Source organism: Typopeltis vanoorti, chromosome 4, assembly GCF_054136105.1.
Source record: "Typopeltis vanoorti isolate ZY-2024b chromosome 4, IOZ_Tvanoo_1.0, whole genome shotgun sequence".
Lineage (NCBI taxonomy): Eukaryota > Metazoa > Arthropoda > Arachnida > Uropygi > Thelyphonidae > Typopeltis > Typopeltis vanoorti.
Genome location: NC_143552.1, coordinates 88,673,129 through 88,693,995, shown reverse-complemented (window position 1 = coordinate 88,693,995; position 20,867 = coordinate 88,673,129). Strand labels below are relative to the sequence as shown.

The 20,867-nt window shown below is 34.7% G+C and overlaps 1 protein-coding gene across 1 annotated transcript in view; it reads right to left on the bottom strand.

The window, feature by feature from the left end:
• LOC150107482 (uncharacterized) overlaps positions 1-20,867 on the bottom strand; it is a 378,606-nt gene that overhangs the window by 220,593 nt on the left and 137,146 nt on the right. The window contains exons 4-6 of the mRNA XM_090391332.1: positions 13,703-13,902; positions 6,878-7,357; positions 1,239-1,529 (exon numbers count right to left, since the gene is read on the bottom strand). Of these exons, the coding sequence (XP_090247458.1) occupies positions 1,239-1,529; positions 6,878-7,357; positions 13,703-13,902 (971 nt within the window). The remainder of the gene's footprint in view (positions 1-1,238; positions 1,530-6,877; positions 7,358-13,702; positions 13,903-20,867) is intronic.

Genomic DNA, 20,867 nt, shown 5'->3' with positions numbered 1-20,867 from the left:
ACTCTCCTGGCTTGTTCTTTATATTCTTCATGTGACTGATTACCATTATTCATCTTGTACTTCCTCTAAAGGACTTTCTTTTTCCAGATTTCATGCTTAAGCTCCACATTACCCATTTTACACCAACCTTATTCAGCTTTTTGGGATACATTCGTACATTGATGCTATTATGCATTTCTTTGTAAGTTCCGATGCATCATTTATTTCCTTACTGCTCAACTCCTTGTTCCATGTTATAGCTCATAGTGGTCTCCTAAGCTTGTCATAATCACCAGCCTTATAATTTCACATATATCCTTTCCTCGCAAAAGCCTGCATATGACTAGCCACAACACAGGTGATTACTTCATGATCACTTTCACCAACTGGAGGAAAATGTGAAACCCCTCTAACAATTACATCCTCTGATGAAATGATGAGATCTAGAACTATTGATCCTCACGTCTTTCTTTACATGCTGCTTGAGATAGTTATCTCTCAAGAGCTTGAGAAATTCACTTTCCTTATTCCCAAATGCTATCTCTTCATTCCAATCCATACTGCCATAATTAAAATCACCCATAATAATTACCCTTCATTTGTTCACTAATCCCAGTTATTTATACATTTCTTCATCACCATCTTCCACATTCCCAGGCCTATAGCAACATCCATCTAAATATGTCTTCCTCTCAACTCCACGTTACACCACACTGCCTCATAACCATTGCCACTATTCCCCCCCCTTTCATGTCTACCTTATGTGGACTTAATTCCACTGCTATCATCAGCAGCATTTTATGCTCAAAATAAATCTGGTTTTATGCGAAAAGTTGCTCAATGAAATTTTTATTTATTTTTATCAGTTTTAACATATTTGCACAGACTGGAAACTTAAGGAAGACCACTCTTGGACAACATGGCAGGTTGTCCAAGAACCTGCCATGTTATTTTTCAACAACCAATTGAAAAATAACAATAAATAAATCTTCAGTCTGCAGAGTACAGCTCTTAGACCATTATTCCTCCACTTCAGTACTAATGCGGTATAGATTTATAACCTTTTACAGATGGATTGCCATTAAAATAAATAAATAAACACAATGATTTCTGAAGATATATAGCACTGCTGAACTTCAACTAATATATATAGTCAAACATAGAAAATGTATGCAATTAAGCAAATGAAAATAATCTATATCACAAAAAGGAGTATGTTTAAATTGTTAATTTCTCAATGATTTACAGAAAACACTTACATCACTAAATACAAGAGCTTTTCTAGTGGTTCGTAAATTATATTTCTGTGCAGCTTCTTTAGAACTCTGTCTAGTGACAGAACGAAAATGTTTGTCATCATATGAGTTCCGATCTCTAACATTTGCTTCCCTTTTGCGTTTATGTCCTCTTTGGCTGGAAACTTGTGTTGTCATTTCTGTATGCTCAGATACAGAACTATTAGCCGCTAACAAATGACAGCCATCCTCTGACAAATGAACATCATTCAAATTACTGACTGTAACAGACCTTTCGTTTACATCTGTTGATGCCTGAAATATTTAAGGATTATGCTAAACAAAAGGAAATTCAAACATTGCAATAAAAATCAGTTCTGCAGCGAGTTTATCACTCAACAAAAACTTTGACAGGTATCTAAATAATTTCTGAATATATCTGTGAACACTGAATATATATTTTTTTAAAAATAATTTAATGTATCTTAAAAAACAAGTAATAATAAACCTTATGCCAAAACGTGGTTCTTCCAACATTTTGTAACAACCAGAATGTCCAAATAAAATACATGCACCTTCCATTTATAGTAACTGAGTGTCAACTGGTGCTAAGTTTATTTGTGGTATCTCTTTAAACTATCAAGATATGATATCAGTAAAATAATATGATATGATATGATACCATAAAATAAAATAAAAATACTTTATTTTAGAGGAATTTCTGGGTATGGGTATACTACCTATATAGCTATTTTTTAGTCTATGAATACTAATTTGAAATCAGTCATTTCAACTCAGTTGCATTATTAAGTGTCTAATCAGCAAAGATATGATACAGCATCAACCCTTTGTTTTTCAAAAGATATCACTTTTAGCAATTAACCTGTTTATTACATTCAATTTAAGATATTTAGGGCTGGTGATTATACAGTGTGTGTGTGTATATATACAGTAGATATAGTCCGTGGGGTTAGCCTAGTGGCTGTGTGCTTCGCAACCATATGCCTGGGGAAAGAGTGTCCTAGATTCGATTCATGTCGGAGACGTGAGGCGCTCAAGGATCTTCCTCAGCCATAGCCAAGTTAGCCGGTCTGGGGCGTGGACAGTTGGGTTTTCCCCCTCAGTTTAGCTGGGTTTTTTCATCCCGCAAGCAGGCAAACCGGCCCCGTGAACACACACACAGACTACAGTCATGAATACCTCCATTAGGGGTGCAGCAGAGGAGTGGTGTGCCGGCTGCATTATTTCACCATGACTCCTCATTAGGAGGAGACCCAACCCGTCTGAATCAGATGGAAGGGATATATATATATATGCATACATATATACATATATATATAGCATATTCTCTCCCAGCCAAGTTATCCCTAGTTTCCTGTGGTACCACCTGTTTCCATCAAAGTGGCTCTAGTGAGGCGAGTATTGCAGTCTTAAAAGCATATCTTCCCTAGTTGAATGAAATGCCAACTAGACTGCTAGTTGGCATTCACTAATTGGACATGTGAAGTGGCTTTGTCATGTTTTGTCTCTAGAGTAGGGTTTCCAGTTTCTTTCACCTCCTCTTTTTTCCCTACATGTAGTGTGGATGAAGCCTCTGTACTGATGCTCTCCACACCATAATTATTTAAGAGCCAGCATCTCTTCTATTCGAGAGTTTACAGCAGTAAAACAGTTTTCACAGGTCAACCACCTGATCAATTAGCAAATAACCATGCTGGTACTATTTACTTTTACATTTTGTGCCTGGATGTATTCCAAATATAAGAGCTTGCAGGGGGGGAGAGAGAGCTGTCTGAGGTCACACTTGGATAGGAGTTTGGACACTCTGTGTGTGTGGAAGTGGTGATCATGAGTCCTTTATCCCTGCTGCATGCCCTGGCTCTCTAAATTTTCCTATATTTTATTGCAACCACACCTAACTGCTTAGAGACTTACCAATTACTTAGTGATTGTCAATGCAGATCACCAATATTCTCATTCTATAGCAGATTGATCTCCTGAACCTGAGAAGAGATCTTTTTACAATCAATTGTGATTTTGTCCACTTTTTGGACTATGAAAAAGATCAATGCTGGTTTATCACAGCTTTGATCTGTACTTTCAACCTACTCTTCCTCCTATACATCCATGATCTTATAACAATGATCTGATGACAGTACTTTTTTACTACTGTTTTTCATTTTCAAAATCTCTAATCAATGCCTTGAATGCTGATCCCTTTTCCATTCTCAAGTGGGGTGAAGATAACTTGTGGATTTTAATGCCACCAAAACACAATCCTATCTCATTTCCTAAAGAAAGACCATGCCTCTCATTCTCCCTCACTTTTGACAATATTCTTCTCCAACCAGGATCAGTTTTTCCTTCTTGGATTAACTTTCACATCCAACTTATGCACTAGCACATTCTAGTGTATCAGGTCCATAGCCTATTCAGCTTCCAAAAACTTATTCTTTATCATTCCAAACAGTACTTATCTCCTGTTCAGCTCCTTTTTCATCTGACACTATCACCTTAAGGTAGTTTTACTGGAGTTCTGAAGTGGTTGAAAAATTACTATGTTTGGTCTCCAGAGCAGTAGCTTTTTGTGGCCATAAAGATACCATATATGTGTTATCATATTCAGAAAATACAATATTTCCTTCCAAGTTATAGATTATATATTTCCTTCCTTATTATTCCAAGTAATAAAGAAAGAAAGCTAAGATTACAAGGGTCAGTATATTATTACTCTTAATTGAATGTGTTCCATGTTTTTGGTTTTCTTGTTTTGCAATATGAACATCCAAAATTTCTGGCAAGAAAAATTCTGCCACCTCTGTATTCTCATACAGAGGTTGTTTTATCTTTAGCTAAAAAGACCTTGTAAACATTGCTCACATTCTAAATGGCACCTGAACCTATGTCTTTATAACAAAAGAGAATATATCTCAACTGTGCTGTAATAAAAAAAAAAAGTTATTTTTTTGTATCTCTTAAGGAAAGGGGTGGTGACAAAGGGCGAAGATGGAACAAGCAATGTGAGAAGTTAAAAAAATAAGTATTAGTACTAAGGAAAGATATTATGTGTTTATTTCATGACAATAAGGTTTTAAGTTTGCGCTATTCGAATTGATGAATTTTTTTGTATAACTGTGTGGTATTTAGTATGGATTTAACAATCTCAGTATTGTTCCGGTGTAGTGATATTATTCAACATGGCAGCCATCAGTTTTAGTACTAGCCTTAGCTCCCCACCATTAAAAGACTATGTTATTCGTTGTCTTTAAATGGGGATCATGTGTGAACTGGTGGCAAAGAAACAAGTGTGACTGAATAAGAAAGGATGTAAAAATGATGGTGAAAAACAGAGTGCAATTAATTAACAGTAAGATGGTGAGTAGGCTGATGGTGAAAAAACATGTGAGACTGATGGTAAAATATAGAAAAATGATGCAAGATTTGAAAGCTAATTTGAAGAAGATAGGGCAAGAGATGAAGCAGATGTGGAGTGAAAATGAAGATAATGATATATATGTATGGAAGAGTGAAGAAAACTGAAATGAATGATGCCAGAATGAAAGACACACCAGTGGCATTATATGGGGGATATGAGGAAGAAATGAGCTAAAGAGTTGGTGGTTGTGGTAGTAGTAGAAGTAGGAAAAAATGACTTCATTGAAAACAAGGAGATTGTTGAGAAAAAATAAAAGATAATACGGTGACGGGAAAGGAAGTCTGTGTGTTTCCCAGTTATGACAGTCATGAGTTGAAGAAAAGAGCAAGGATATGAATAACATGATAGCAGAAATGTATGAAGTGAAAGGAGTGCAGTTTGTAAATGTGTATGGGATGAGTTTGAAGGATGAATGGAAATGTATAAGAGGGATGGATTGTATTTAAATGGTTCTGATGGGAGTCATCTGAAGAGACTGCTGAAAGAGAGAGTAATGAGTGCATAGAATGGATATGAGCAAGTAAAAAGTGATGTGGAAGAGCAGAAGAGTAAGGAAGGAGGGCCTGAAGTAGTACTTATGAATGAAGAAGTGGATAGTGTCAGCTCCAAGAATGAGAGAACAAATATGCAAGACAGACAGGGAAACAGGAAGAGACAGAGTGGACAGGGGAACATATCATGAAAAAGATCAATGCCCAAAGAGAAAGTGAATGTGTGAGTACAGAAAGAACCAGGATGGCCTGGAATGTAGGTGGAACAGTTGGGTTTGGAGAGAGTTCTGGGATGGGTAATGAGAGAGGGGGGGGGGAAGGAATGACTTGAGGAAGTCATGGAAAAGTCTCTAATAAGTAGTATCAGAGAAACTTGTTATAGATTCAGAAATGAACTGTTTATATTCATATATAAATGCTCAAAGTATCAATAAAGAATGAAATAGTGGAATGAAATTCCAATATTCCATTCACTGATTGAGTTTTTTAACCAAAAATTGTTGGAATTCGTGAGATGTGGTTGGACGAGGATGACATCTGACAGGAATAGAGATGGAAAGGTATGATATATGAAAGGTATCGTGAAGAGAGAAAAGATAAAAAGAGACTTGGACTGCTGTTGATAACAGAAAAGGAGCTGTGCCCATGCAAGGTAGAGATGAAATAGTGGCAATAGTGTCAGAGAGCATGATGTGACAAAAGTGAACAGAATGAAATACTTAGTTGGATGTTGCTATAGACCTGGTAATGTGGAGGGTAGTGATTATGAAATATATAAGCAAATTAGCCAAGCAAATAGGAAAAGGATGATCATTATGGTTGATTTTAATGATGTCAATATAAATTGAGATGATGAGATAGAATTTGGAAGTAAAGAAAATTAATTTCTCAAGTTTTTGATGGACAACTACGTCAGGCAGTTGGAACAGAGGGCACATGAGAGTCTCAGAGTTGATCATCTAATCAGAGGATATCATTATAATGATATCCTCTGATATAAGGTCCAGAATTCTTCTATTCTGTCTAATATAAGCTGTACTGCAGATACAAAGAATCTTGATTACACAGAATGTTTTACAAAAGGAACACTATATGTTGGTAAAGGTAGGAAATTCTGTAATGTGTGAATAGATTTAGCAGCAGTTCTAATATTGACTTCTTTCAGAGTGTGCTATTAACTCTGCAATTTAGGGTAAGAAATTGGTGCCTCTGTTTTTGCTATCATATAGTCTCTCAGAAAAGAGTATAATTTATTTAATAATTTTTTTTTTTGTATATTCTAGACTTTGTTTATCTTTCTGATGAAGTTAAAGCTGTTAATAAATGAAACTAATAGAATTTTACTTTATTATTATAATAAATAAACTGAAAATATAGTTTATGATATAATAAAATACTGTATGAAATGTTATCCAAAACTTCTAAAAGGGATCAAAAACTTTTTCAAACTTAACAAGTAAAAATAAAAACAAATTTTATCATGTGTGCAAAAAAACAATATAGCAACTTAAGGCTCTGACTATCAAATATAAGAATCAAATGAAACTGTAGCAAAACAAATACTACTCTACATCGCATGTGAATATGTGAACACATAGATATAGTGCTCCAAGATATGATATTAAAGTGAAGGAAATGAATAAAGAAAATAAATATACCATAAACTTTATTAAAAGTTTATGATATAACTAATGTTTTTATTTATTTATTACTAAAGTTATATCAATTAACTCTACCTGAACCACAGAAACCTCTAACTGAGAATTTTCCTGTTGTGTACTTCTAAGAGAATGGGACAATGCATCATTAAGAATGTCTGATATATCATTATTCATATTATTTAAATGATCAACATGTTCTTCTTGATTAGCATTTACATTTGATGTTGTCATCATTCCAAAGGAGGCACTTAAATTTCTTCTTAGTCTTCCTCTTGGTCTTCCACTTGACTTATACTGAACCCAATTTCTTCCACGAGTCCATCTTCTACCTCTGCAATAATCTCTTCTTTGTCTTCGACATGGCCCTCTCTGTCTGCCTACATGTATTGTTGGTTTATAATGTTCTTGCAAATGTTTTGCAAAGTCAAGGCAATCTGTAAAGAGTGCAGTACACTGAGAACATTGCCACTGTTGTTGTTCTTCAGTGATGCCTAATTCTTTAGCTCCGAGACCACGTACTATTGATTCATCAACAGGTTCCAACTCTTCATTTACCTTAATAATAAAATAAAATAATAAAACTGCTATTATATATATATATATATATATATATATATATATATATATATATATATATATATATATATATATATATATATATATATATATATTATTATAATTCATTTTACTTGGTGGGAAATATTATTGATACTGAGAGATAAAGAGACGACAGGGTAAAAAATTACAGAGACTTAAAATTGCATTAACAGAACAAGTACAAAAAACAGTAGCATGTTTGAAAACAAAATGCGAGCTTGAGTTCCAAATAAACGTAGACTACGCACTGTCACAAGTGCGCCAATACTGAACAGAGGCAACATGTGCATCAGAGAGATTGAAACTTAGGCTGTTGTTGATATGGGAAAAATCTAGAGAAATTTCTCTAGATTCGACGGTCTTTCTCTCAAGCTCATCATAGCACATAATGGATGTTAGAAGTTTGAGTCCAGTTCACAATGTGTTAGCGACCTTTGTCTGAGTTAACTGAAAAGAGAACGTGGTTAGAGAGAGTGCTGGCTCTAGTCCTGTTGTAGGGGATATCTCTACGGTGTTCTTCCAAATGTAGAAGGATGGATTTAGCAGTCTGGCCATAGTATGGCTTTCCACAATCACATAAAATCTTGTACACTCCTGGAAACTGAGTTGGAAGATGTTTCTCTTTAGGTTTACTAAGTATTGAACGAAGTTTTGGGAGCGTAGTAAAGCAAGTTCTGAAGTTAAACTTCTTGAGAATTTTTGCCAGTTTTGGTGAAAGAGAGCTGATGTAAGGCAAAGAGATGAAGGGTCTGGGGGAAGAGGGATCTTCAGAAGTAGCTGAGTGACTGGGGGAAAGAAATTTGTCAATTTTATTAGGAGAGAAACCATTATTAATAAAAGTTTTTTTAAGAAAAAGGAGTTCATTTTCAATTTCTGCTTCTTAAAAAAAACTTTTATTAATAATGGTTTCTCTCCTAATAAAATTGACAAATTTCTTTCCCCCCAGTCACTCAACTACTTCTGAAGATCCCTCTTCCCCCAGAGCCTTCATCTCTTTACCTTACATCAGCTCTCTTTCACCAAAACTGGCAAAAATTCTCAAGAAGTTTAACTTCAGAACTTGCTTTACTACGCTCCCAAAACTTCGTTCAATACTTAGTAAACCTAAAGAGAACATCTTCCAACTCAGTTTCCAGGAGTGTACAAGATTTTATGTGATTGTGGAAAGCCATACTACTGCTAAATCCATCCTTCTACATTTGGAAGAACACCGTAGAGATATCTCCTACAACAGGACTAGAGCCAGCGCTCTCTCTAGCCACGTTCTCTTTTCAGTTAACTCAGACGAAGGCCGCTAACACATTGTGAACTTGACTCAAACTTCTAACATCCATGTGTGCTATGATGAGTTTGAGAGAAAGACCGTCGAATCTAGAGAAATTTCTCTAGATTCTTCCCATATTAACAACAGCCTAAGTTTCAATCTCTCTGATGCACATGTTGCCTCTGTTCAGTATTGGCCCACTTGTGACAGCACGTAGTCTACATTTATTTGGAACTCAAGCTTGCATTTTGTTTCAAACATGCTACTGTCTTTTGTACTTGTTCTGTTAATGCAATTTTAAGTCTCTGTAATTTTTTACCATGTCATCTCTTTATCTCTTGGTATCAGTCATTAAAACTTTTTAATATATATATATATATATATAAGACATTACATTTGGAACTACAAGTTAAAAAGCTTTTTGGGAAAAAAAAAAAAAAACTAAAAATATTCTACACTAAATAGTAAGAAAACTTAATATATATTAGTCACACAGATGATCACAAACAAAATTATGTTTTACATGTGTTTAATTGTTATGAAAGTTGAGATGTTGTTCCACTTTTTTAAGATGTCTGCAAATTGCTCCAAAATATCTTAAAAGTAAGATATTTTGGAGCAATTTCATACAGGCTTGATTGGTCAAATGGATAACAACTCTGATCTAAAAGTTATGGATGTGAACCAATCATGGAATGGATGGATGGATGGATGCAAGTTTTAGGAGCATAGATGCATCCATTCCATGATTGGTTCACTTAAAAAAATAAAAATAAATAAATAAAATAAATCCTAAATTACCATTGTTCATTGATTTTTGAAAATCATTTTTTCTTGTTTTTTTTTTCATTTGTTTTGAAATTCAAATAATAATAATGATAGGCAAGTGATATTAAAAAGGCTGTGAGATTTTTAGGTTTATCAAAGGGGAGTATATGTCACAAATGGATTAAATCAATATTTGGACTCCAAAGCAAAATTCTGAGAATTCCTTTTCTACTGAATACAAAGTATACAGCATTATTCTATATAATGCAAATATGAGAGAGAGAGAGAAGTTATAGTTCATGGTAGAATAAGGAGAACTTAGGGTCATCCCTGGAAGTTGAGTAAGGTGTGATTAGAAAGCATGTGTTCTTCTCGTGGTGTGTACTGAGTGTGTGGAATGGGCTGCTAGTAGATGTTTCATTTAAGTGCAACTTTGAGAAATGTTTTCAAAGAAAGATATGATAGATATTTAGACACTGTATAACCTGAGAGACCCTCTCTCAACTGAGTCTTTAACTCACTGGAGGAACCTGCAAAATAATAATTTTGTAAATATAGCAAGCAATATGGTAGAATTAACATTATAGCCATGTCATGAATAAAAGTTTAAAATTCACAAATTAGTCTCTTTAATGAATGGATAATTCAGTCAGATGATGAGAGTTTTGATTTCAAGATAGTCAGTTGTACCAACAAGGGGGAAAAAAAAAAAAAAAAAAGAGAGCGATTGGAATTCACCAACAGATAGAATTATGGAAAATGAGTATATCATAAGACAAGATCTAATAAGAAATATATAGGATAGACTGCATCTCTGGTGATGAGTTTAGTGATTGATCATAAATTATAATAATACTTTGACCAGTAGAAGCTTTTTTGCACATTCAGCTTTTTGAGATGGATTGTTAACATAAGGTATCTCCAAACTAATGGCACAAACATTAAGTAAAATATTTATAACTAGGAGATGACAGATTATAAAAATATAATCTCTCATCTCATAGTTAAAATGACTAGCAATGTACAATTACTACAGTTTCTTCCTTACAATGACTGTAAGGAAGAAACTGATGCAAGCTTCAGAAAATACTCAAAATGCATAGTGACAGTATTTTTGAAATCTAAAGAAAATAATTTTTTAGGGTTATCCCACATAAACTGTGTTATTCAACCTATGGTATGTTAGTACCATGGAATCAAGTGGAGTTGAACAGAAAGAAGAAATTTAATAATGGATCCGAAGATTGGCAGAATATGTTCTTTAGAAAATACATGAGAAAGGCTGTTAAGAAGGCCTGAGAGAGACAGACAGACAGAGAGAAAGAGAGAGAGACAATCAAGAGAAACTATAATTTGTTCTGTGTTCCAGGAATGCAACTGTGGAAAAGCAGTTCCTTACTGGATGAAGGTAAGGCAGGCCAGGCTCATATATGCAACTGACTGACTTTGATCTCTGCCCAACCTTACCTTCAGCCAGTGTAAACAACCAATGACTTTGCCAACAACTGGAAGAAAAATGATGTTCTGATGTACTCACTGGTGTGTCACAGGTTGCTTTCCATAGTCGCAGGAAGTTTGTCCCATCCATTCTTCTGTTTGTATAGCTGAAGCGGTGGCATCTGGTGATTTTTCTGCAATCGAAACTGAATTTTTCCATTAGTTTGGTGATGGCTTCCTTCAGAATATCATCACTTGCAGTGCAGAGGATGAGTATAATGGCATTGTATTTTTTCTTTTTGGCCTTAATTGAGTCTTGCACCATCAAAGTGATGAGGCTGCAGAGATGGCTGGTATTGGTGGCAGGTGGTTTTACATTGAAGTGCTGATCATGAATCTTTTCTAGCTTGTTTTCAATTGATTTGATTTTGTAAGAGAAAGTTTCGTTGATAGCAGCAAAGCTGCTCCAAGCTTTCAATACTTTTTTTCAGTTCAGGAATTTTCTTTTACTGAAGGGAGACACAGTGGATAGAAGAAAGGCTGGTTCAAATTCATGAGGAGTTTATATACCAATTTGTTGATTTTTATGACTATTACCAATTTGTGACCATTGACAGCAAAAATATCACATACTACGTCTTTTTTAGTGTCTGTGATGTCTAGTTTACAGTTGCAACACTAGATAATATTGCTGTATTTATCGGTGAAAAATTTAGCCAAAAATCCACAGGAGCATATGGTGTGCTCAGATTCTGGTATGGTTGAAGGTGATTTGTATTGATCATCTATGGAGAAGTTGGAGGAAAAGAGTGATGCTAGGAGGTCAGCTTTGTCTAAAGATGCTGTAACAAGATATCATCTGGATAAGAAAGAGGTGGAAGCCATGTGAGAAGTTGCATTCGATGGCCTTAGCAAAGTACCAGATGGCACAGATTCCATTTGGACAGGAGCCAAGTTTTCTTTTGTTGGCCCTTATGAGGCCAGATTTAGATCTACTGATGACTATTTTGCATTCATTCTGTGCTTCAGCATATGGTGAATATGAAGCTTAGGTGTTTTTTTTTTTATGCAGACCATAAGCTCAGTTTTTTCGTTTCAATTGCTTCGATTTCACTGAACCTGTGCTCAGAAAGTGGATGAAAATTTTGAGTAGAATGGGGAATGAAGATCTTCATGCCAGGAAGGATGATTTGTGACTTGCTTAGTGAAGGTATGTAGGTCAGGGAAGCAGAAGCAATAGTTAGACAATGGAAAGAAAAAGTAGAAAATTTGGAGGTTGTCTCACTTAGCACCTTTGTAGTGCCAAAGATTGAAGAACTGGAGGTGCTTAGAATACTGCAGAATCTGAATGCAAATACAGCTGTGGTACTAGATAGGATATCAGCATGTGTTTTACAAGAATGTGCAGGGGAAATAGTGATGCCTTTGACTAAGCTTTCTGATTTAAGTCTCAGCTCTAGAAAAGTTCCAGGAGAGTGGAAAGAGAGCAAAATATTTCCTTTGCATAAAGGAGGATCTAAATCTGTGATAGCAAATTACAGACCAATTTGTACATCAGGAGTGGTGGTAAAAGTACTGGAAACATTGGTCAAAAGGAGAACTGAGAAATGGGAGGATAAGAATATATACTCTATAAAGGGTATCAAGGCTTTGTGAATGATCAGTCAGGCCACAGTAATCTATTAACTTTTTATAATAGAATGACAGCTGAATTTGACAAAGAAAATGGCTATATAATGATACTGCTGGAATTTGCAAAGCTGTTTGACAGAATACCACATGAAATGCTCTTATGCAAACTGCAAGAAATAGGGATGGCCAGGAAACTGGTAATATTGATTAAAGGAGGTAGCTGCTGGACTATGGAGGAGTGGAATCCAGGAGAAAGCAGATGACTATTGGTGTGCCAAAGGGTTCTGTGTTTGGACTACTGCTGTTCAATTTGTATATAAATGATACAGGAAATAATCTGAAGGAAGATATTCGTTGTTTGTTGATGATGCAAAGATGGATAGGATAATAGCTGTCTTCCATAGAGAGTTGCAGGATGTTTAAATAGGCTAACAGTATGGGAAACACATAATGGATATCAGTTTAATGTGGAAAAGTGTAAAGTTATGCATTTGGGGGGGGGGATCAAAAATTATAAGCTGTTGGAACTGTACTTCAGAAAATTGATGAAGCAAGGTATATGGGGGCAATACTAAATAGAGAGTTGAAGCTTAAAAGGCATATTGCTAAAGTAGTCAGGATAGTTCACATGATTACTTGGCTATTGAAGAGCACACTAACAAGCATAGATAAGGGAGTTATCATTCCTCTTTATAAAATCTTAATATGACCACATCTGGATTACCATGCTCAGGTCTGGTTACCTGGGTTTTTTGGGGATGAAGAAGTCATGAAGAGGATGCAGAGCAAGTGACCAAGATGGTGGGTGGTCTGTGGAATGCTACCTATGAGGATAGATCAAGGGTTTGTGGATGGCAAAAGTTGGTTGATAAAGGATATGACAGAAACATTTAAGTCACTTCAAGGCTTTTATAGAGGAAATGTTTCAGCACTTGGCTAGAGAGGGAAAAACAGGAAATCATTCCTAGAAGTTGGGTAGGAGTGTCATTAGTAAATGTGGATGACTAGATTTTTCCTTAGAGAGTAGTTAATGAATGAAATGGTTTGCCTGGGTCAGTTGTGAGTGCTTTTTCTGTTAATGGTTTCAAGAAGAGGTATGACAGATATTGTGTTGATAGCTTGGTTCTCCCACAATGAGTCTTAGGACTCCATGGAGGTGCCCGTGCAATAATAATAATAATAAGCAAAAGAAGAATACCTACACAAGAATCTTTCTTATCAGCCATTCTCTCCAGATGAACAGCTTTTGGTGGTCTTCCCCGTTTTCTCTTTAAAGGCATTTGCTGTGTAATGGTTGCACCAGATGAAGAATAGCAAGTTTCTTTATTGAGTGATAATATCTCCTCTTCTTGCAAATTACTTGAGGATTTTCTAACAACCATTTCATTTTCCAGTGCTTTTGCTAAAATAAAAGTTTGACATGAAATATCCAGCAAATATTTATATTATGTTTTATAGAAAAAATAAATATAATTTCAGATACATTCCATAGAAAGCATAACTATTAATCAATATACTGCATTGTCAATCTATCGTTCAATGTATGTGACAATGTCACTTTATCTGGACAGATTGATGACAGATATTAATGAAGTGTGGTGATAGAATCTTCAATTAAAATTCTTGATTTTCATTTCAGTTTTAATTGGGTTACCTTAACTGAGGATATCACGGAAAGACAAATGAAGAGGTACTAGAGATGGTAGGTGTCTGTAGATACTAGAGATGGTAGGATGGCAGGAGCCTGATGAAAGAAATTAAAAAGAGAAAAGTCAGCTATTTTGGACATATTCTGAGACATAACTGCCTACAAAGGACACTTCTCGAAGGAACTGTTGAGGGAAAGAGAAAGAGAGGAAGACAAAGACTGCAGTGGATGAAAAATATAGAAGACTGGACCTATCTCTCATATGAGGAATGCAGCAGAGAGGTGCAGAATAGGACATGGTGGAGACACATGGTAGTTAATCTCCTGGAGGGAGAAGACACCTGACAGGACAGGAACTACATTTATAAATAAAAATTGCAACCATTCTGTAATCATTGAATATTTTGAATAATTGAATATTGAATAAATCTTTGAATAATGGTTGAATTTTTCCATGTAGTGGTTCTTGAAGAAGTACATTCATTACTCAAAAATCAATTGAGTGTGATAATTATCAAACACTATGTACCTAATTTTTCAAAGAATTGCATGAAGATATTGTGGGTGTAGTGGCACACCGTCTGTAGATGGGTGGGTTGTGTATGTGTGTGTGTGGAGTGCTCTCCCATGATGAGTCTTCAGACTCCTTGGAGGTATTATGTAATAATAATAATAAAACTGGAATAGAATGTATATGCTTTCTTTTCTTCTTCAAAATAAAGAGAGGATAAATTTATGACATAAATCTGAAGCCGTTTATTAATCTCCAAAAAATATCAGTTCTCAAGATATAATATTTTGCAAGCTATTTTTAAATGATACACAAGTACATCAAATCAACTTTCAAATAAATACTTGAGAACAGAATATGTTTCATTGCATTAAAAGTGTTACATTCTCAGTTGATGAATCAATAAGTAAAACTATTGTAGGGTGAATACTTTAAGGCTTTTCATTACATGCAACGGATTCCCCATCACTGACCAATGACATTTAATATTGTAATAAAGGGCATGACACCTTCTGACTACTAGTATATGGAAATATGACCTGCATTACTTCAACTTTACGATCACTTCTGAGCAGGGTGACCATCGCTAGTATGTTTGTACTAGATCTAGTACTTTTTTATAAACTTTTAGTGTTCTAGTACATTCACCAACAGATCTAGTACTTTTTTCCTTCTGAATAATAATAACAATAACAACATGAGAGTTTAATATTTTTCTCTTCTCCCACTTTCCCATATGTCACATTCAATGACACAAAAATCCCCCCCCCCCCGATTCCATACTCACCAATTCTACTGGAATTAGCCAATGAAAATATATTCTTCGCTGTTCAAACACTTCTTGCTCGTTATAAGAAGTCCAGTGTTTTTAATAATTTTATTAACAAAAATTGTTTAATTCTTCATTTCGATGAAGATTTAATTCGATGAAGAAATAAATAAATAAATAAATTTCTTTTTCCAGTCGGAAAAAGAAATTTATTTTTTTTTTTTTTTTAATTATTATCCCATGGTATTATTACACTAGATCATAGAGGTCAAGTTCAAGTATTTTATACAGCACCTTTTCTGGGTTGTTATAGAGTTCACATTTGGAAATATTCATACAGTTTAGAAAATGCATTGGTGGTGCTTCCTCAATGTTACAAATTTTGCAGGTGGGGAAGACTTTGCTGCCGTTGCTAAACTTGCTTGGTCTTGTGTGGCCGGTCTTGAGGCGAGAGATCATGGTAGTGGCACTGCAATTAAACTTGGAGTTGATGGTAGCTCCTGGATTTTCTGCTGAATACCAGTGGTGAGTCATGTCCTGAAGAATTGTTCTTTTTATGTTTTCTTTTTGGGTGGTTTTAAAAAGATCGAAATCTGTGGTATCACCTGATGTTGCGGCCATTTTTGCTACTTCATCTGCAGTTTCGTTTCCCTTTAATCCCACATGGGATGGGATCCATTAGAAGATTATTTCAGAATCCTTATGTAGTTTGTTTATGTTTTTTGCTATGTCCCTAAGTATTTCTTGATGGCTAGTGTAGCAGTTCTTAATAGCTTGAAGGGCTGCTAAGGAATCTATGAAAAATATAAACTCCTTCAGGTTTTGTTTGTCCAAATATTGCAGTGCTATGTTAATGGCTATTAATTCTGCATGGTATGAGTTGCAACCAATACTGTTAGTTGTTTTTAGTTCTATATTATGAGAGCCATAGATCAGTATGCCACTCCCGGAATTGCCATTTGGATTTATGGAGCCATCTGTGTAGATCTTTATTGAGTCAGGTCCATATTCCATTATTTTTGAAAGGGCTAATGATCTCAAGATTTCAGGGTTTTCTAGGCTTTTTTTTTCATGTTTCCCTATTTCAGAGTTGATAACTATATTTTTCCTGTCTTGATTTGGAGGAAATGCTGGGTAGTCGGCTATTTGATTTGGACAATCCAAGGGAATTTTATTTTATATGGTGTCATGCATTGTTGATTTTTTCTTTATTCTGTTTGTTTGTTGGTTTACAGTTTTTAAAAAGTTCACTTGTTCTATGATGTGCAAGGTTGGCTCTTTTTACTACAAATTTGGTAAGATTTTCTTGCCACCTAATTTTTAAAGGAACAAGGTTGGATTCAAATTCTGCTATTTTTGATTTTATGATATACATATGATTTACATATGATTTTAGCTGCATTTTTCTCAATTTTTATAAGCTTGTCCAAACTGGTTTGTGATGTTTGCATCCAGATAGGCGAAGCATATTCCATTATGGGACAGATGATAGAGGTATATGTGACTTTTAAGGTTTTAGCATCGGCTCCCCACTCTTTACCTGAGATACTTTTCATGATATTTAGTCTTCTTTTTGTTCTGACTGCAACATTGTTGATATGTTTATTGAAGTTTAGCGATGGATCCAGAGTAACTCCAAGGTATTTGGGGTTTTCATTAAATGTAATTAGTTGATTTTAGCTTAATCTTTGGTCTCCACTTTCTGAGGTGGTTATTAATAGTAAAAACACAGAATTCTGATTTAGTAGGGTTAATTTTGATTTTTTGGTTTTCACAGTATGTAGCTAAACTTTCAATGGCTTTGTGTAAGTGACCTTCTGCTGATCTGAAAAACAAATCAAAGAGGTAGAATTAAGATTATGTGCATATGATGCATACAGGTCCCTTCTGTACCAGGTACAATGAACCCAGGCGGCACAATTTAGGGGAGGTATAATCAAACACGTTCATAAAAAATAGGGAATAAATAATACACTGAACTGTTTGTGCATATTTGTCGCCTTCGAATGTGAGAGATTTCAGTGAGGGGCTGAGTTGCTGGGTAGTTAAATAAATGGTACGAGCTTCAGCACAACTTTAATCACTGCTCTCAGCACACTGAACAAACATTCTAGAAGTTTCTTGAGTTTTATTCTTGATGGACCTGTTTTCACTCAGGATTTCTCCATGAGTGCAGGTCACAAAGATGCCTCCAACAATCTCGATCTTGAGCCACTCTCTTCCATGTTTTACCCATAGATTTCACTAGTGGATCTTCTCATCTTGTAGGTGGTCTTCCTGGTTTTCTCTTTATTCTTGTTGCCAGATGAATATTCTATATGTCCATCTGTTATCCCTGAGTCTGGCTATGTGACCTGCCCATCTCATCCTGCTTTCATATACTGCAGTTACCACATCTTTTATGCCTGATCTCTTTCTTAGTTCCGTGTTTCTAACATGTTCCATTTTGCTGATGTTACAAATCCTATGTTCTATTGCACGCTGAGTTATTCTGAGAGTCTCTTCTTCTTTTCTTGTCGTGTTCCATGTCACATTATAGGAATATGTTTGTTTATTACACAAAAAAATTTTTTTTTTTACTATTTGTGTTTTTTCTTTATTTTAACATACATTCCTCTTAATGTGCAGTATAATAAAATATTTCGTAATGTGTTATTGTATTTCGGGATCCTTTAATTTTTAATGGAAGGGGGGGGATAGAAAAATTTTGCACTCAGGTGGTGCAAAACCACGAAACAGCCCTGGATGCCGAACACAATCTGCTTTTGTGGCTTATGGATACTCTTCCAACTCTATTGAAAACAATTGCTCCTGATAGTGAAATTACTAAGAAAATACAGTGTGGACACACTAAATGTAACCATCTTATAAAAAATGCTTTGGCTGTAGATTCATGCAATGAAATCTCAAAAAAAAAAAAAAAAAAAAAAACTCCTTTGACAAATGAACTCCTTTGACAAAAGAAAAATTGAAACATTCATCAGCTACAGATTTTACTATTTCTGAAGAGTTAATTAATTTAGCAAACTCTGATAAAAATAATGAATAAATACTTCCAGTGTTTTTCTTGTGGGTACCCTTGTATATATGTAAATAGCATATTAAATAACTGAACATTTAATGTTACATTATTTTAAACACTAAAATTAGACTAAAAATTATATGGTAAATTAATGCACATGCTAATTACTACAGTTACAATTGGGACTTCTCTTATGATGATTGACAACTGCAGCTCTTGGACTCATAGATGACTACAGTGAGATGAGTTTTGACTTTTTTCTTTTCATATTTGTTGTACATATGTTAATTTAGCGGTTTTACAATGAGTTCATCTATGATAATAAGGTAGTAATATCGTAAAATGCCATAAATAGTGAAACAAAAGCAAATAAAAATTTAGTACTTTTTTTCAGATCTAGTACCTTTTTCCTGCATAAGTTAACACAAAATAATTTTGCTGGGTGGTCACCCTGCTTCTGGGTCTGGCTCCCACTGATGAGACCTCAATAAAGGTCAAAGCCGGTCTGGGTAGTGGCCCTTCCCCATAATGCATAGCATTATACACATCCGTAAGGATATATGAAGTCATTAGCCTCTATATACAAGTAGCCCAGCCATGAAGTTACTTCATGTGCAAACTTTGTTTGGTTACACATGGATAAAGGATGAAACCAAGAATACAATTTCTTGGTATCTTTAATTTATAGTATAACCAAGTGAAAAAACTTTCAACATAACAAGTATGGGTTATCATGTTATGCGATAAATCATACTTGTTACTTATTTTATTTAGTAATTTCTCCAATGTCTCAACTCCAATATTATGCTAACCCATTCCAACTTAATATACTCCAATTGTTACTTTTAGCCTACACTTTGGGGATAAACTGACACTGACATTAATAAATTGCAGAGGCGTATTTAATTATAGTGTCTACTGTCTAGATAGTAGAGTCACTTGAACTCATGTAAATATGTCCGATTTTTGTAGCTACACAGATTTAAGCAAATTAATTTGGTGCTTCCAATTTTAGATAAAAAAGGGCAACATTGAAATGAAAGCTATTACATTAGCCATTTTAGTGAGTTAAACCCTCAAAATGTCATTGTTGAAATTAAAGTGGAAAATAACTACTTTAAATTTGACTGGCTGGATAAATGTGACATAATTTTATAAATTGCATGAATAAGCAGTATTTAAGTAGCTGAAAGAGTAAGCATTCAGGCTGCTCTTGTAGAAATATTTAGCATTTATTTTCTTTTTATGTTGAGACCATACACAAGAGATTGGTTGATCAACCGATAGTACATTAGTACTGTATATGGATAGCATGCAACACACAAGATCCTTTAACAGAAATGTTGTCACCAATTTTAGGAATATATCAAATTAAGAATTTGTGGCTTGTGACTTTTGGCATTGTGAGCACAGACTACTGCACACATTAAGTCTGAGACTGGAAACTTGAGCACAAAATGTTTTTTAGCATGCATTGTCAGGAAAATTAGAGGGAATATTGCTTAATTTTTTTCTTTTAGTATCAATCCTTTAGACATAGAAGAATTTTCAAATTTCACAGCACATTTCTCTGACAAGTAAGCAGAAGGATAAAAACTGAGGAGGACTAATGGAATAAAAGAGTATGAGGAAAATTAGTTGGGTTGGATGTTGACCAGCTCATAAAAATCTGAGCAAGTTTCTTGCTCACAGTTTTATGAGCATAGAGCAAATGTGGAAGAATGATGAATGCCAGATTTAGTATAAGAACACTCATAGAGATAATTACAGAAAAGGAATAGAGGAAATAGAACATCTATGTAGAGTAGGTTGGGGTGGGAGAGAAAGATGTAATCAATTAAATTCTGGTGCACAGTTCTCACATTTGGTGCACCTGCCAAAATGTGAGAACTCTGTGAGAACTGCAAATAGGGTTAGCATTTGCACATGGGAAAAGACGTACCCAGAGAAAGAAAAAAGATTTTTGGAAGTTGAAACAAACATTAAGATTAAAAACACATAATTCTCTTGGGTTTCTTAGAATTTTTAATCAGTTCACCGCCATAATTTTCTAAGATACTCATCAACACTAACATTAGTGAATGGAATGTATTGCTTAAAACTGTGGAAACTGTGAATGGTTTTAAGGCACAATTCAATGATTTTTTGGCATGAGAGAGAGTATAGACCTCCCACGATGAGTCCTTTGATGCCATGGAGGTCAGATATATAATAATAATAATAATAATGAAGACACTGGTTCAATCACTAGCTGAATCAACAATTGAAAAAATCTTTTTTGATTGTGGACTTTTCAGCAATAAAATTCATTTTATTATTTTCACAAACAGTAATCATTTTACTTTTTTTATTTGTATTATAATTAAACAACAACAAAAAAAAGATTATTTTTTATTACCATAAATTTCAAAATATGC